Consider the following 16,584-nt stretch of genomic DNA (forward strand, 5'->3'; position numbering starts at 1 on the left):
CACAGCTTTCCCATGAGAAAGATAAGCTCTTGCAAGTCAGCTCGTATTTCCCGACCTAGTTCCATTCTTGTAATGTCCAAGAATCCCCTCTAGAGGGATTCTGGTTACTTAGTATTCTTTTCCCTTCCGATCCAAAAGTCAGATTTATTTGTATCAATCTTTCTTTACTTTCAATATTTTGTAGCAATATAAGCGGTTAAAATTTAGGCTTTCGGTTTTTCCCAACTTTGACAGCTAATTTGACAGCTGTCAAAAGTTTTCTGTAGATCCTCAGCAGGCTCTTTTCACGGGTTACTCCCGGGCTTGAGAAAAGTGGTACTTAATCCAAACATATAAACTCTTGTCCTCCAGCACATTAGCTTAGACTTTTAAATCCGTGGAATTTATATCTTTTATCCAATCACAACAGTTCTTCTCGCAACCTTAGTTGACAGATCCTTGCTTTAAACTGTTTACAATAGGGGGGAGACGGACTTCCCTTTTTTTTCACCTCCCCCGCTCGTACCAAATCCACGAACGAATTATTTGTAATCCAATTTCCAAATTACTCACGGGTTGTTGTTCTTGATTTTAAGTCCAAATTTTAGCAGGAAGAAGTCAGCGCTCTCCGACAAATGGCATGCGGCTTCGCTCGGCAGGGGAAGCAGAAGACTCACAGCACCACGCCGCTCCCCGGCACCCGTTCCGTAGCCTTTAAAAAGGCTCCTTCATGAGTCGGGAGGGCGCTAACGGTGCCCGCCGAGTCACCATGTCCACGGGCTCCGTGCCCGTGGTTTTTAAGGGTCCCCGTGTCGCCGGCACGGCAAGACCCAGCCCCCTGTCAAGCCGATTCCCTCCGGAGCTCGGAGGGAATCCGCCATTAGCTGATCGTGCTAACCCGGAAGTCCTTATCTTCCTTTTTTTAGTTGCTATTTTGTTAATGGTGTTAATATTGTTTCTAAATGTCATATTGATTTGTAAATCATATAATAAAACTTTTGTTGTAATTGTGGATGTCTAGCTTATTTTTAGTTGCTGATTTGTTAACAGTGTTGTATAGTTTGCTCATTATATGATTTATGTTGTATTTGTGGTGTTCTATTACATTATTGTTATTTGTTTGTAAGCTGCTTTGAAACTCATTTGCATGAAAAGCAGCATAGAAATACAATCAAACAAATCAATCAAATCACAACCATTAAGTGTAAACTCAATCTTTTCTTGCTTGAGGTAAATTATACCTACTGATTTCTAGCAGCTGTAGCTCAAATTTCTGCTTCCAGTGGTCTAACATACATATCCTTGGTATGAAAAGTATCAGAGTAGTGCCACATGGTTTTTAATGCAGATACGTCTTTTAGGTAGGTAGGAGAGTATGAACAATGCAGTCCTACTGCTACCACTGCTAATGGTGACCCTTGATATATATTTTTCCTTTCTGTGCCCACAAATAGGGTGTAGAGGTTTGAGAGTCCACAAAACCACAACCCTTAAGAGTGCCCTCAGGCCTTTCTTTTGTTAGAGAGGATGTGACCTGGGCCTCTTGGGTTCACAAGTGGCTCTTCACAGATCATAGGGGTGCCTCAAGGACAATCTGCCTCTCCCTACTCCCTCCTTAAAAAAAAAAAAAGGTAAAAGACCCCTGACAGTTAAGTCCAATCGCGAACGACTCTGGGGTTGCAGCGCTCATCTCGCTTTACTGGCCGAGGGAGCCGGCGTACAGCTTCCGGGTCATGTGGCCAGCAGGACTAAGCCACTTCTGGCAAAGCAGATCTGTGCACAGAAACGCCGTTCACCTTCCTGCCGGGGCGGTATCTATTTATCTACTTGCACTTTGACGTGCTTTTGAACTGCTAGGTTGGCAGGAGCAGGGACCAAGCAACAGGAGCTCACCCCGTTGTGGGGATTTGAACCGCCAACCTTCCAATCAGTAGGCCCTAGGCTTAGTGGTTTAGACCACAGCGCCACCCGCGTCCCCACTCCCTCCTACATATCAACTAACAATCTTCCTTGCTCAGTATGCATAACTGTCGTTTTTACTCTCACACAATTTTCATCTGCTTGATCCTTCTGTCCCCCTACCTCAGTGTTCTTGGCTGCTTATGAAGCAGAAAGAGCTCGTCCCACACCTTTCTTTTTCCATTCCTGCAATTCTTCAGGACACCTGGGCTTAATTCCAGACAGCTGGTTGGGGAACAGAGCCAAACTGCCTCAGCATTTCTCCCAGACTCATCTCAGTCCCATTGATTCAACTGAAATTGGAATATAGTTGTCCATAAGTGAATGGGACTTTTTGTAAAATCTATTTTTAAAAAAATAAAAATACCTTTTTTTGCAGGCGGTTGTTTTTTGAAGCAGGGGGAGCTGGTGTCCGTGCAAGGTCACTGTGGAGAGTTGAACCCCTTCGGATAAGGTAATTTAAACAAACAAAAAATGTATTATCTCTCTGCTAAAATAATTTGAAACAGAGCTTCTGTTGTTGGTTCTGTCTTGTTAAATGGCAGGGTTAAACACTTTCATGTTATTTACTGAATTGATATTTAATAATAAATGAAATCAGTCTTACCATTAGGGTAAAAGTAGATAAACTATGAACAATAAGGCATTTCGGTTTTTGAATTAAGATCTAAGAAAAAGTGGGAAGGCAGGAGACATGCACAAGAAAAAAAATACATTTGAATTAATTTTCAACCGTGTAAATAGAGCAGGTGATATTGATTGTACAAGAGTGCCCCTGAGGAAGAACTCGGTTTGAAATGAGATTCAGCAGAGTTAAACATTTTTATTTTAGTGAGTTAAACATGCATTTAATTCTCTCATAGCAATCTGTGGGTGCTAAAACTGTGTAATTATTACTGGATCATGGCATAAATATCTTCATTCCGACTGACTCAGACCATGAAATTAATATTTTCAATCTATTTTTTAGCTGGAGTGGAAGTAACATCCGCTGGGGCCAGCCTTTTCGCCTTCGACATATTACAACGGGGCAGTTTTTGGCCCTAACTGAAGACCTGGGTCTTGTCTTGTTAGACAAAGAAAAAGCTGACACAAAATCAACTTCCTTTTGCTTTAGAGCATCAAAAGTAAGTCTGTTTTCTACATCAAATGGTTACAAAAATCTTCATATTTTATCTAAATAAATACTACCCCATAACCAAAAAGGCCATAATGCCAATGGTCAAAATTTACTGAGGGGAAATGGAAATCATAGGCGGGGGGGGGGGGTGTTCAACCCCTCTCAGATTTGTTCTCCCTTTTCTCTTTAAATTGGGACATCATATCCCTATCTTTATAATCTTTGGGGTGGACCTTGCATTCAAAGTGGGTGGGTAGTGCCCAAAGGGATTTAAAAAACAGCTTTTGCTTTCTTACAAGAAATAATAAAAGTGTTGAAAGCTGACCACAATAAAAATGGAAAGCACAAGACTTGATCTGCCTCTGTAATACACTGTTTGTAACAAGTGATGGCCCCTAATGGTGAACTGTAGACCTATCTGGCCAGCTCAGTGTCCTGCTTTTCTTCACGAACCTCCTGTGAAGGACTGAGGTGATAAATATCTATGATGTGCAACTGTAAGGCTTGCAGCATTGTTTACCTCACTGCCCAACATGGAGGTTGATGTCAAGAGGCAGAGGGACAAGGCAGCAGGGAGGTCAGCGTGATACGGGCACAGCTTTTGGCATATCAGATTTAAAATATGCTTTAAAGTATGTTTTATTGACTTCGTAATGAGGAGCCAATGTAATTGTACTCTGTGCCGAGTGGTCAGAAGAAGCAAAAAATCACTTAACTTTCAAAATGTGACATGGAAAATATTCCACTTCACTTCAGACAGAGTTTTGTAATCTTTGCAAATATTCTTAATATTTTTGTTCTGACTGCAAACATTCACACAGCAATCTCCAACAGCTTGCGATGGCATAGTATAACAGCATCCCTAAGGAATATAGTGAAATTTCATTTCATTTTATCTGAGCATGACAGTGTTATCTCCTTAGTCTTCAATTGACAATGAAATGTGACAGCTATAATCCACTCAAGTGAAAAAGAGAATTAAGACAACAATTATTAAATTGTCTTCTTTTGTAATGCATTTCTTTTTCCAGAAAAGCTTAATCTCCCCCTTTTTCCCCACTCACACAATTGCCTTTGGGTAGAATTGCCTTTGGGTTGTATCAAGTAACTGATGACATGTGTTGAAGGCAATTCACACAATGATCCTTCTTTCCCTCAGCTCTGCTTATGCAAGGTTCTTTTGGCCAGTCCACAATGTTCAGGAGTGGGGACCATGCCTCAAGGGAGGCTTTTCAGGGGCCACAGAGTGAGTGGAGGGGAAGATCAATTATGCAAGCTGTGTTCTACTCATGCAACCATTTAATTCAACCTTTTGAGTGCAATTTAGCAAAAAGTAGCCGTGCCTTGGTCCAGTAGAAATCAATGGATCATTGACACACAAATAACTGCTTATGCCCTACTGATTTAAACAGGACTTGAACATCACAGTCTCTCCCTAGACTGCTCCCTTTAACTGCAGAGACCAAGAAAGAAAAGGGTTTTATTAAGTAATTCCTGTTCTTCAGAATGAATCATACGCTGAGGAAAAAATACTCTTGTTCCCACTGTTCAGTTCTATACTGCTAACATTAAATGGCTTTTAAATAACACCCAGCATGTTGCAGAAATGATTTCCATAGCTATAGTCACTTTTAGTTGTGTGTCAACTTGGGCAATTATCAATCAAATCTCTGAATGTCACATGACACTTGGGACACTGTGTTTCCTGCTTAATTCAGAAGTGTGTGACTGTCCTCCATACATTTCTAGTTCACAATCTAATCTAATGCATGCTTACTCCAATGTATTCTTCAGCAATGATAAAAAATGCACTTTGCCTTTTTATGCTTTCATTTGTGAAGTTGTGAAATATCCTAGATTTTAAAATGCTTGTGCCTTCCAGATTATGTGTTCCTTATGTTCATCTAAGCCCCTCCTTGTTTTTTCTTCTTATGTGACATAAAGGAAAAACTGGATTCTGCTCACAAACGTGACATAGATGGCATGGGAGTTCCTGAAATAAAGTACGGTGATTCTGTTTGTTTTGTGCAACATGTAACCAGCACTTTGTGGCTCACTTACAAAGCACAGGATGCTAAAACAACTCGTTTAGGACCACTAAAAAGAAAGGTAAATATTGTATTGTGCTTTGTTTTGTTTTCTTTTTCTAAGATACACTCATCCAAATTAAAGATGTTGAATAATGCCATAATTCTTTGGAGATAAGGATTGGAGAAACATAAGCCTTTAAGATGTGGTGAATATGTTCACCATTTTTATGTTTTGATAAGTGCTCCAGCAGCAAGGTGTCTGCGTGCATGAATGCCCAGGGACCCATGTGGCTGGATGCCCAAATGTGAGATGCAGGGAGTTCTCTTTGTGGCTCTACTACACTGTAGAGCTGTTACACAGCAGGGGATTTTGCAGGTGGAGCTTTCGGGTGCTGGGTCCACTTGTCTCCTAACATGTTTGTATTGATGTAGTATCTGTACTTGGCCTTCTGCGTGTTACTAGTATGGTGCCAGGATCAAAATATTTGATTTCAGTGCAATTTAAGTATGTGCCTCTGTGCATCAGCATGCACCCATGGGCTCCCTTCTGTAGAAATCCTTGACAAATGTTCAACGAATTGCATGTGCACAGCTGAGCCTTCCTAAAGAGTCCATGAGCAGCAGCTGCCTCGTTTCCTTCAGCATTGTAAGTTGGTTTTGAAACTGTGTTTGGAACTCCCACTCATTCCTCTCTTTCTTTTTACCAGAGGCGTTAGATCTTAAAATACCAAGTGGAAACAGGGAAAGAAAATGCTTTGTTCTGTCTTCTGAGACATATCTCAGTTATTAAAACAACTGAAATAGTATATTATTCTTTATTTTGTGGATGTATATGACTGTATCTCATTTTTAATTTACTGTAAATTTTGGAATGAAGATCGTAGGCTTTAGATCTAAGATACTGCCCTGATCAACATTTTGGCTACATTCAGACACTATACTCTCTGACTATGGTTTGGAATATCAGGAATGAGCCAACTTGCTCATGCCCAGATTAATAGGAAACTTCCCAGTCGGTAAAATAATTGTTTAGTGTGCTTTTTGATTTTTGGAAACTGTGGTTTGAAAAATCCCTCCAAACTAGGATTGTAAACAATGATTGGATGCTGGTTTAGAGGGATTTCTCAAGCCATTATTTACCTGTTTGGACATTACAATGAACTGAAGTTTAATAAATATGGAAATGTTGTATTAAGTCATTGCACAACAGGAAAATTCTCACAGCTTGTTTTCATTCCTCTAAGCCAGGCATGGCCAAACTTGGCCCTCTAGCTGTTTTGGGACTACAACTCCCATCATCCCTAGCTAACAGGACCAGTGGTCAGGGATGATGGGAACTGTAGTCCATGCCTGTTTGGCCATGCCTGCTCTAAGGCATGGAAAATGACTTAGTTTTTCTCAGTTTCCCCACTTTTCTCAACTAACCATTCCAACTTGCTATTTGGTGTTCAAGCTAAATATATTATCCGTATTATTTAATATCATATGGATGTTATATTGTATGAATCTGTATCAAGACTGGTACTAGTCATTCCCCATCCTCCCTCATAACATCAGTTTATCATTCCTTTGGCAAGGTACATTGCATTTAAGAGCATAAAGGACAAAATATGCTCACTGTGTCATTTTGATTATTATAGGTTATATTACACCAAGAAGGACACATGGATGATGGTCTCACATTACAACGGTGTCAACATGAAGAATCCCAGGCTGCTCGAATCATTCGCAACACAACAAGATTATTTAGTCAGTTTATAAGGTATAGCACACCATCTCAGCGGTAATGCTGTTCCACAGTGACATCTGCATAATTCTGTTTGCTCCTATTCATCTCTTGTTTCTTCTCTCTGTTTTCTTCCCACTCTGACTTTAGAACAGGGGTGATGAAACTTTTTGGCCCAGTGGGCCAGATCCTCATCGGTTCCACCCCATGGGACAACCACCCCTGTAAATAATAATAATAATAATAATAATAATAATAATAATAATAATAATAATTATTATTATTATTATTATTATTATTATTATTATTATTATTATTATTATTTGTACCCCGCCCATCTGGCTGGGTTTCCCCAGCCACTCTGGGCAGCTTCCATAGAAACAAAAAATACACTAAAATATCACACATTAAAAAAGGGAATGATGTCATTGTGACATCAAATGATTGGCCGAGGTTTTGTCCTGCCCACCTGTCAAAAGTCCCTTAAGCAGCACTTCCTAAGCCCCACAACTAGGGTTGGCAAAACTGCTTTCGGCAGGGATGGATTGTGTGATTGAGCTGCCCATAGGGAAACTCTGTCATGCAGCCAATTCAGAAGGGTTGAACTGATGAGCAGTTACTGGTTGCTTTTTGCAGGAATTGACTGTGCCATCAGGTTCCTGTGGGTAACAGCCACACAGAGACTTAACACTTTTTTTTGCTTATTCTGCAAAGCACAATGTGTATCGATAGTGTTGTACAAACACTATAATAGTTACCCCAGCTTGAAGACTTTCAGTGTCTCTGTCCACAGATTTGAGTTACAAGTTACTTTGAAGTAGACAGAATTAAAAATAATAATGTGTGGCACCTTAAAAGTGAACAAACTGATTATGGTGTATAAACTTTCATGGATACATGACATGTAATCATAAATTCACTTGCATAGATTCACATGGCTGGGGCAGATATAGAGGAGTGGGGTCAGACAATTAAAACGCAAAAGGGACGGACAGTGGTCATTACTTTAAAGCTAAATAATTACAGTGAGCAAGACAGTGCTGCTAATAATACAAACATCCTGGCACTGGTAAGCTTATTAACACATGTAAGAGAGATGCTTTAGGCAATCTTTTTTCCATCCAAATGAATTGTGCTTGAGGGTCCATCCTTTTCACCATGCTATAAGCCATTTTGCCCCCTTGTCTTTGTATTTTGAATGTAATGATCCCTGTATAAATCACATTTTTCTGAAGGGTGGTGAGGTGCTTCTCTGGTACCTGAGTCTCTGGTCAACCATCCGATATGAAAGTTACACTCTCCCTTTTTAGACTATCCATTTCTGGACCAGGTAGTACCTAATACTCTGGGTGAAAGAGGAGCTATACTCTAAAACTGAAACAATGTTATAATTATGATTGTTTTGGTTAGTACTGATCATGATTGATCCTAATTTACCTATATTGCCTATTGATTCTTAGTGGAAACAACAGAACTTCAACTCCTATCACTCTGCCTATTGAAGAGGTCCTGCAGACTCTGCAAGACTTGATAACATATTTTCTGCCTCCAGAAGAAGAGTTAGAACATGAAGATAAACAAAACAAGCTTCGTTCACTCAAGAACAGACAGAATCTATTCAAGGAAGAGGTTAGAAAAGCTTCAGAGTGTCTTTACTGCAATCCTGTCAAATGATCAAGTCATCTCTGCAGATCAACCAAGGCTTCAACAAGAATATCAGCTGTAGAAGCTGGAAAATACCCCAGGGGTGTTTGGCCTCTGGGGACAGACCATCCTACTACGTTTATTCACCCTTGCAGAGTTAAACACATAGTTCAGCTGTGGAATTCACTACCCCAAGTTGTAACGATGGCCAGCAGCTTGGATGGCTTGAACAGGGGATTATACAGATTCATGGAGAATAGGACTATAGATGGCTGCTGGCCATGGTGTCTGCATACTACCTGCAGTTTCAAAGATAGTAAGCCTCTGAATACCAGTTGCTGGGGAAATAAGTGTGGAGAGTGCTGTTGTGCTCATGTCCTACTTGTGAGGCACCTGGTTGGCCACTGGGAGAACAGAACGCTTGACTAGATGGGCATTTTGCTTGATCCAACAGGGATCTTACTATATCCTTAGAGGAAAATGCTCACTCTGATTCTAAATCTCAACAGAAAGACCTGGAACCGATATAGTAATTCCTCTTTCCACTGATGTCAATGGGAGGGCCAATTAACAAAGCAAAACGGAGGCACACAAAAAGGGAGAGCGCTTCTGCCCAACACCATCTAAGGTTAAAGTGTTTTATTTAACATAAATTCTTAATATGCCTCATTACTTAATTGTTCTGAGATTTCTAATAGTTCAGCAAAAAGGTACTTTATAAATTTAGGGTGTCTGAAAATACTTAACTTACAGAATTTGTTGTTGTTTAGTTGTGTCCGACTCTTCGTGACCCCATGGACCAGAGCACTCCAGGCACTCCTGTCTTCCACTGCCTCCCACAGTGGAATATTGACCTTTAAATAGTGATTAGCAAGATATTTTTTTTAAAAAAAAATTGTGTTGGGTAGAGTCCATTTATAGTTCAGATTAACCAATATGGAAATCATAAAAAGGTGGTTGGTCATGCTCCATCTGTCACGTAGAATGTGATCATCATATACACAATGGACCTCTTTCAACGTCCTCCTCCCTGTCTTGGCAGCCCTTGATTGCTCATATGTACTGCTTAGAATGCCCCTGGCCATTACCCAGAAGAACCAAGCATGGTTACTACAGAGCAATGAAATAATCTTGCTCCTTATGTTCAGGCTGCTCATTTTCTAAGGACTCATCTACACTTCCATTTATCCCTTGGCTTTCCCCCAGGAAAACCCACGGTTTAGCACTGAATCAGAACAAACAGCCACCAGCTTTTCTATGGATTCCCATTTGTTCTGATTTAGTGCTAAACAGTGGGCTTTCCAGGGGGAAATGGAAGGGCAAAGGCAAAACTGCTTGGACCCATGCTTTCTAGGTACAGGACAAGGGGAAATGTGGATGAGCTCTCAGCCTGGGAGCATGAAACAGGGCCACTATATGTCACTGCATACAAGGAATAGGCCAGTGGGGGCCAAATGAGACACTGGCTACATCCCCACCAGTCTTTTAAAACACTATTATACCATTACTGGGAAATTCTGGGAACTTGTAGTTCATTAAGGGTGATGACCTCACAGAGCTACAATTCCCAGCACCCTAACAAACTGTTGTTACCAGATACAGATAGGTAGCCGTGTTGGTCTGCCATAGTCAAAATAAAAAAATTCCTTCCTGTAGCACCTTAAAGACCAACTAAGTTAGTTCTTGGTATGAGCTTTCGTGTGCATGCACACTTCTTCAGATACACTGAAACAGAAGTTGCCAGATCCTTCTATATAGTGAGAAGGTGGGGAGGGGTGTTACTCAGAAGGGTGGTGGGAATGGGAGATTGGCAGATAGCTGAGATGAGCCTGTTGACGACTCTTAAGGACTGTAATAGGTCTTACAGGAAAAGGCAAGGGGTGAGAAGGTGAGAAATGGCTTAGTCATGTATAATGAGATAAGAATCCAATGTCTCTGTTCAGACCAGGTCTCTCCATTGTTTTAAGTTTGGTAATGAGTTGCAATTCAGCAGCTTCTCTTTCCAGTCTATTTCTGAAATTCCTTTGTAGTAAAACAGCTACTTTGAGATCTTGTATAGAATGTCCGGGGAGATTGAAGTGTTCTCCTACTGGTTTCTCTGTTTTGTGATTCTTAGTTACCAGAATTCTCTATGACAGTGTTTCCCAACCTTTTTTGGGCAAAGGCACACTTGTTTCATGAAAAAAATCTCGAGGCACACCACCATTACAGCCCCGTGACGTCAGCGTGCAGCGTCACGCCGGGAGGGACATGAATTGCTAGCAAATTACATAATCACCTCCTTGAGGGCTGGCTCATCTTCTCCGAAGGCAGAACCCCATTAATTAACAGCACAGACTCACACCATAGCCAAGACGAGGGGGGAAAACCTCAGTCATGCACAGTCATGCACATGTGGGGGCTAAATGAGGACGAAGACCGGGCAGAGAGCAGGGTTCAAATCACCCCACCTGGCCAGGACAATCCCTGGGTGCTCCCTTGGGCCACTCGCCTGACCCACCTCGCAGGGCTGTTGTTGCGAGGATAACACGGGGAGAACCACGCGCGCCCCCGGGAGCTCCTTGGAGGAGAAAGCGGGCGATGAATGCAATGCACGAAATATATGAGAGGCGACCAGGTTTTGCAGGTGAGGGGCCCCCGCCAGCCTCCGCTTCCAACACCTGGCGCAACGACGCCGAAGTTTCCCCCCGGGCTCGGCTCGGGGAGCAGCGCTGCTCCCCCCGGCTCCCCTTCGCCCTCCCGGCTCTCTCTGCCGCCCACTGGGGACCCCCCTCACCTGCCAAGTCTGGAGCGCCGGTGGAAGTTGCATGCATGCATGCAGGGCGCCGCATTGCCATTGCATTGCACTGCACTCCATGCAACGCCTGCACGCATGCATTGCCTTGCACGCCCGCCAAGGGGTCTCCCCGCGGTCCGATGCGTCCCCTCTGGCGCGGATGCAGCATTGCAAAAATAAAACCCCCCCGACGCAGCCCTACCTGGGGGGCAGCCTCCGCCGCCGCCGCTCCGCCTCCGCGGGGATCCCCGGGCTCCATCCTGCCGCCCGATCTCCGCGGGGGCGCAGGCAGGCTGCGCGGGGTCTGCGCGGAAGAGCCCCTGCCCGCCCGGCCGCCGCCGCTGTGCTCATTCCATGGCCGGGAGAAGAGCGCTTCAAACAAAACGCCCGGCCCGCCAGGCCACGCTGGGAAACGTAGTTTGCGCACCCCACGCGGGCGCGGAGCCCAGGGGCTATGGATCCCGGCAGCCCCCGCGCCGGGGACGGAGGGGGAGAGGCCGGGTGCAGGGATGGAGGGACGGGTGGGCGAGCGAGTGAGTGAGTGGCAGCCGCCAAGCCTTGGCCGAGAGCCAGGAAGGGCCTCCCCGGAGGAGGAGGAGGAGGAGGAGGGAGGCGCAGAGCGGGAGGGAGGGAGGGAACCCCAGGGGTCATCTAGTGATGGCGCCCCAATCGAAAATTTGACTTTTAAAAAAAAAAATCTTTCGAATTTTTTAATTTTTCCCGCGGCACACCAGGCAACATCTCGCGGCACACTAGTGTGCCGCGGAACAGTGGTTGGGAAACACTGCTCTATGACTGTTAACACAGTATAATAATGCTTAAAAAATGTATGGTGTGGATGTCAAAGATCTGTGATCTGACCCTCTGGCATCTTTTTCTTTGCTGAAAATCAGCCATGTGTGGATGATTAGCTGTTCCTCCTGCACTCTTTCCTTTGTTTAACATGCACTGAGCTGCCATTAGCAATATAGGAAAGGTTATATGTGGCACTATAAATGGCATACACAAGTCTTCCCAATTCAGGTCACCGTTGGGTATGTTACTTTGGGAAAGGAAAGAATCATATATACCCAGTAATTTTTTTAAGCTCCATATTGTACTTGAAATGCATTTTAAACACGAAGGAATAAATTTTTGCATATGAACATATATTTTTTATCTGACGTCTTTACAGGGGATGCTGGCACTGGTCTTGAACTGCATTGATCGCTTAAACGTCTACTATAGCACTGCTCACTTTACAGGGATTGGTAGAGAAGAAAATGCTGCGGCATGGAAAGAAATTCTGAACCTTCTTTACAAATTGCTAGGTGAGTTCTGTGGCTGGAGAGAGAGAGAGAGAGAGAGAGAGAGAGCGAGAGAGAGCTGCTTGTGGACTTCCCATAATAATTTAGTTGGCTAGTATGGGACACAGGCTGTCTCATTAGATGGGTCTGAGCCATCAGGGGTCTTATGGTTAGAATAATTTCTCCTATCAACAAATAACCTACATATATTATTTACTTTACGTTGATGTATGCTATATGGCGCAGAGGCGCTAACTGACAGTTTGATACAAATACATTCAACGCAATATGAAGAGCTTCATAATCTTCATTTCAGAAATGGCCCACAAGCTTGTTTCTCAGATCCTAATTATTCTAACATGTAATTAAAGATATTGTAATGTAGTTTTGCGTCTCGAAGAGCCTGTTTCACAAATCACTGGGCTATCCCTACGTTTTATTGGGAAAGCGTCCCTTTCTTGTAAGATTCCAAAAGAATTAACCTGTCTATAGAGAGAGTCAAGGAAGGGAGATGAAAACAACTGAAGGCTCCTGCACCCAAATTATAAGAAAACCCACAAGACCATAATGGTGTGTGCCTGCTCATTAGGAAATAAAAAAACACTTAATGCCCTGTTTCCACTTTAATTCTGGTGATATTTTCCTGGGCAGTACTGCCACCATCCTCACACTGAAGTTTTCCATCGGTTGTGGCTATGATAGATAGCAGACTATTGTGGAGCAGTGATTAAGTTCCCTTGTTTATCTCAGCCTTCTGAAGACTACTGACCTTTCCACGTACAGATGCTGCTGCTGCAGAATAATAATTATGTATTCTATAGTGCCTTTAAATTAGTGGGTGGACTTAAGGGCCACTTTTCAGCATTCTGTCAGCCTCCCTGCAGCTGTGGAAAATCCTCCCACTAGGATATGTGAGAAAATTAGAGGCAGCTTTAGAAGTGCCCTCTCCCCATCATAGCAAAGATCTTGGCTTTATTTAAACTGTTAATTAGTACTGTGTGTGTGTGTATGTGTGTGTGTATGTGTGTGTGTGTGTGTGTGTATGAAAAACTATTGTCTATAAGGCTATGACATATAGCGGTGAAAAATAACGTAGCTGTACTGGATCAGTGCTGCGGCCCAATCTCCCTCACTGAGAAGTTCCTTTCCCACTTAATCTAAAAATACATTTGTAATGCCAACAGCAATTTCAAAAATTGCTGTTCTTCTTGCTGTTTATTGAGGACTGGAAGGGCTTACAGTGTTTTCTGTTATCAATGTTTATATGAAAATTGTGCATTAGACATCAGGCAATGTAAGCAGTATATAAGTACGTTTAATTTGTCAGATCCATAAGTGATGGCTCAATGATAATAACTTTTGATACCTACTGGGACTTTAATATTGGAATGCTCCAATAAACCATTACCAATTCCTTGTCCACTTAGGCCCATAGTCACTGAACTCAGTGGAGCTTATATGCCTACAGCATTGTTCTATAAGTCATGTTAATTATAACTGGTTAGGTAGTGAAATATCTGCAGGTATTTGGTAGAGAGATGACAGTCTTTATATATATATATATATATATGCCTCTAAAGCATTTCTACTCAGAATTGACTGTTCATCTCACATTTTTCTTTCAGCTGCTCTCATTCGTGGTAACAGAAATAATTGTGCTCAGTTTTCAAATAATCTTGATTGGCTAATTAGTAAATTAGATAGACTAGAATCTTCCTCAGGTAAGATGTTTTATTTTATATAAATCAGCTATCAGTTTTAATGTGTGTATACAGTCTACAGGCCATTTTTACAATGTCTAAAGATTATCATACATGCTTCAGATAATCTGCTATTGACTCAGAGTGGTTTCATACAGATAATATATTTCAGTAGGATACTTTTCTGCCCCTCCCTGCTCTACTCATACCTGTGACTTGCCAATGTGCTATTATTCCTTCTGATAGCCTCTGAAAAGACCACTGGCGACTCTGACTGTATTTAAAGATATTGGTTTCAATTGTACTGAGTATTTATTAGTTAATCTACAATTCTACGTAGAAAATGTGAATTAATAAATATCTGTGGTTACACACTCATTCAACATATTTAAATAGCAAGGTTATATGCTTCTTGAAAGTAGACATTTTATTATGTTTTCTGAAGTGCAAAATGCAACCCGTATTAATGGATCAGTTTCAAAAGCGGCCTCCAATTTAAGCTTGTTCTTCATTTATGGCTTTGCTGCTTTCTGATAAAGACACTGTTTTAATAGAAGTATTTATATTTCCCCTATATTGTGTGTTTAGTAATTTATTGCTTTTTGAAAATTGAGAGCTAAGTTAAATACTTTTTCTTGTCCCCAAAGCCTATTTCAGTAACTTCATTCTTTATAGGCTAGAAAGATAATAGACTAAGAATGTGGAGGTATTTTCTTCCTTTGCCTTAAGATGTTATTTTCTTCAGTCTTTGAATTTTGTTCAGTACACTGTCTCCTTAAGATGTTAAGATGATGTGTGTGCCTGTGGCATTCATACAGGTATTTTGGAGGTGTTGCACTGCATCCTGATTGAAAGCCCAGAGGCTTTAAATTTGATAGAAGAAGGCCATATCAAGTCTATCATCTCGCTGCTGGATAAGCATGGGCGCAACCATAAGGTATGCTTGGCAAATGCAAGATGTGTCATTAACCTGCAGACGAAACACATGGATCTTTGTAATATCTCCCGTATATTGTGTTAAAAAAAGAAGCAACCACATAATGAAAACCTGTATGTTTGCAAACAAAGTACAAGTGTGAATTCAAAATCTAGATATGTTTCTCTGTTTATGCTAAACCTTAATTCCTTAGATAATGTTCTAGTGCACTACAAGCAAACACTGAGCCAATGCAGACATAGCGCTCTCCTATCTACATTCTGGTTTCAGGGGATGTGTGCTGATTGCCACGGTTACAGTCCCTGGATTATTACAGCCATGGGAGCAAATCCCTTTGCCCATCACAAATGTTAAGCAGTTTGTAGACACCTTCAGCCAAGGACCTGAAATTCAGTACAAAACCACACTTCAGTTCCTGATTTAAGTGAAAATCCTGTTCACTTTTAGTTATTGCCTGTGCTAATGAACTATTCTACTACAGTTAAGTGGAAGAAATAATTTTCTGTAGGGAAGGGAGATCCAAGAGGAGAGGGCACACATTTGTGGATCTGATACCTGATTTATAAATGGGTGTTAAAAAAACCCATTGTGTTTGCACTGGCTTTTATATGGTCATTTTTACGCCACGTGGTCTGTGAGCCACATGCAGCACCTGGAGCCTCTTCATCCACTGGCTCGTTTCCACTTCCAGGTCATGCCCACTTTCCTCATCCCTGCACCCACATGCTCCACAGCCACTTTCCTCCACTTCAACCACCAGGATGAGTTTGGAAGCTTTCACTTCCCCTTTGATTAATCACAGCTTGTCATTTTGTCTAAAAGCGGTTAAGAGCAGTGGACTCGTAATCTGGTGAACCGGGTTCGCGTCTCCGCTCCTCCACATGCAGCTGCTGGGTGACCTTGGGCCAGTCACACTTCTTTGAAGTCTCTCAGCCCCACTCACCTCACAGAGTGTTTGTTGCGGGGGAGGAAGGGAAAGGAGAATGTTAGCCGCTTTGAGACTCCTTCGGGTAGTGATAAAGCGGGATATCAAATCCAAACTCCTCTTCTTCTTCTTCCTTCATGACATGGTATACCATGGTTTATTTTGATGTTCAAAGTGGCCAATTGTTTCAGATTGTTTCCCTTAGAATTAAAATTATAAGTTATAAGACCTTGAGCCAGTGTTGTGCCGTGTACTGAATGTAGCAAGGCTAGCTTCTAATAATGTCTTCCAGGTTCTCGATGTGCTTTGTTCTCTTTGTCTTTGTAATGGAGTAGCGGTGCGCGCTAATCAGAACTTAATCTGTGACAATCTTCTTCCTCGAAGAGATCTGCTCTTGCAAACACGGCTTGTGAATGATGTGACAAGGTAGGATCGGTGGCATGTGATTGTGTGTTCTTTATTAGATTTTACCTAATGAAAGGTCTCTATAACAGTCCCAGCC

At 42.1% G+C, this 16,584-nt stretch overlaps 1 protein-coding gene across 1 annotated transcript in view; it reads left to right on the plus strand.

The window, feature by feature from the left end:
- RYR3 (ryanodine receptor 3) overlaps positions 1-16,584 on the plus strand; it is a 280,012-nt gene that overhangs the window by 96,561 nt on the left and 166,867 nt on the right. Inside the window, exons 9-17 of the mRNA XM_081207175.1 lie at positions 2,318-2,392; positions 2,909-3,065; positions 5,003-5,167; positions 6,729-6,850; positions 8,275-8,443; positions 12,409-12,544; positions 14,146-14,241; positions 15,039-15,157; positions 16,375-16,508. Coding sequence (XP_081063301.1) covers positions 2,318-2,392; positions 2,909-3,065; positions 5,003-5,167; positions 6,729-6,850; positions 8,275-8,443; positions 12,409-12,544; positions 14,146-14,241; positions 15,039-15,157; positions 16,375-16,508 — 1,173 coding nt within the window. The remainder of the gene's footprint in view (positions 1-2,317; positions 2,393-2,908; positions 3,066-5,002; positions 5,168-6,728; positions 6,851-8,274; positions 8,444-12,408; positions 12,545-14,145; positions 14,242-15,038; positions 15,158-16,374; positions 16,509-16,584) is intronic.

The sequence above is a fragment of the Podarcis bocagei genome (assembly GCF_964188305.1).
Source record: "Podarcis bocagei genome assembly, chromosome: 1".
Classification (NCBI taxonomy): Eukaryota; Metazoa; Chordata; class Lepidosauria; order Squamata; family Lacertidae; genus Podarcis; species Podarcis bocagei.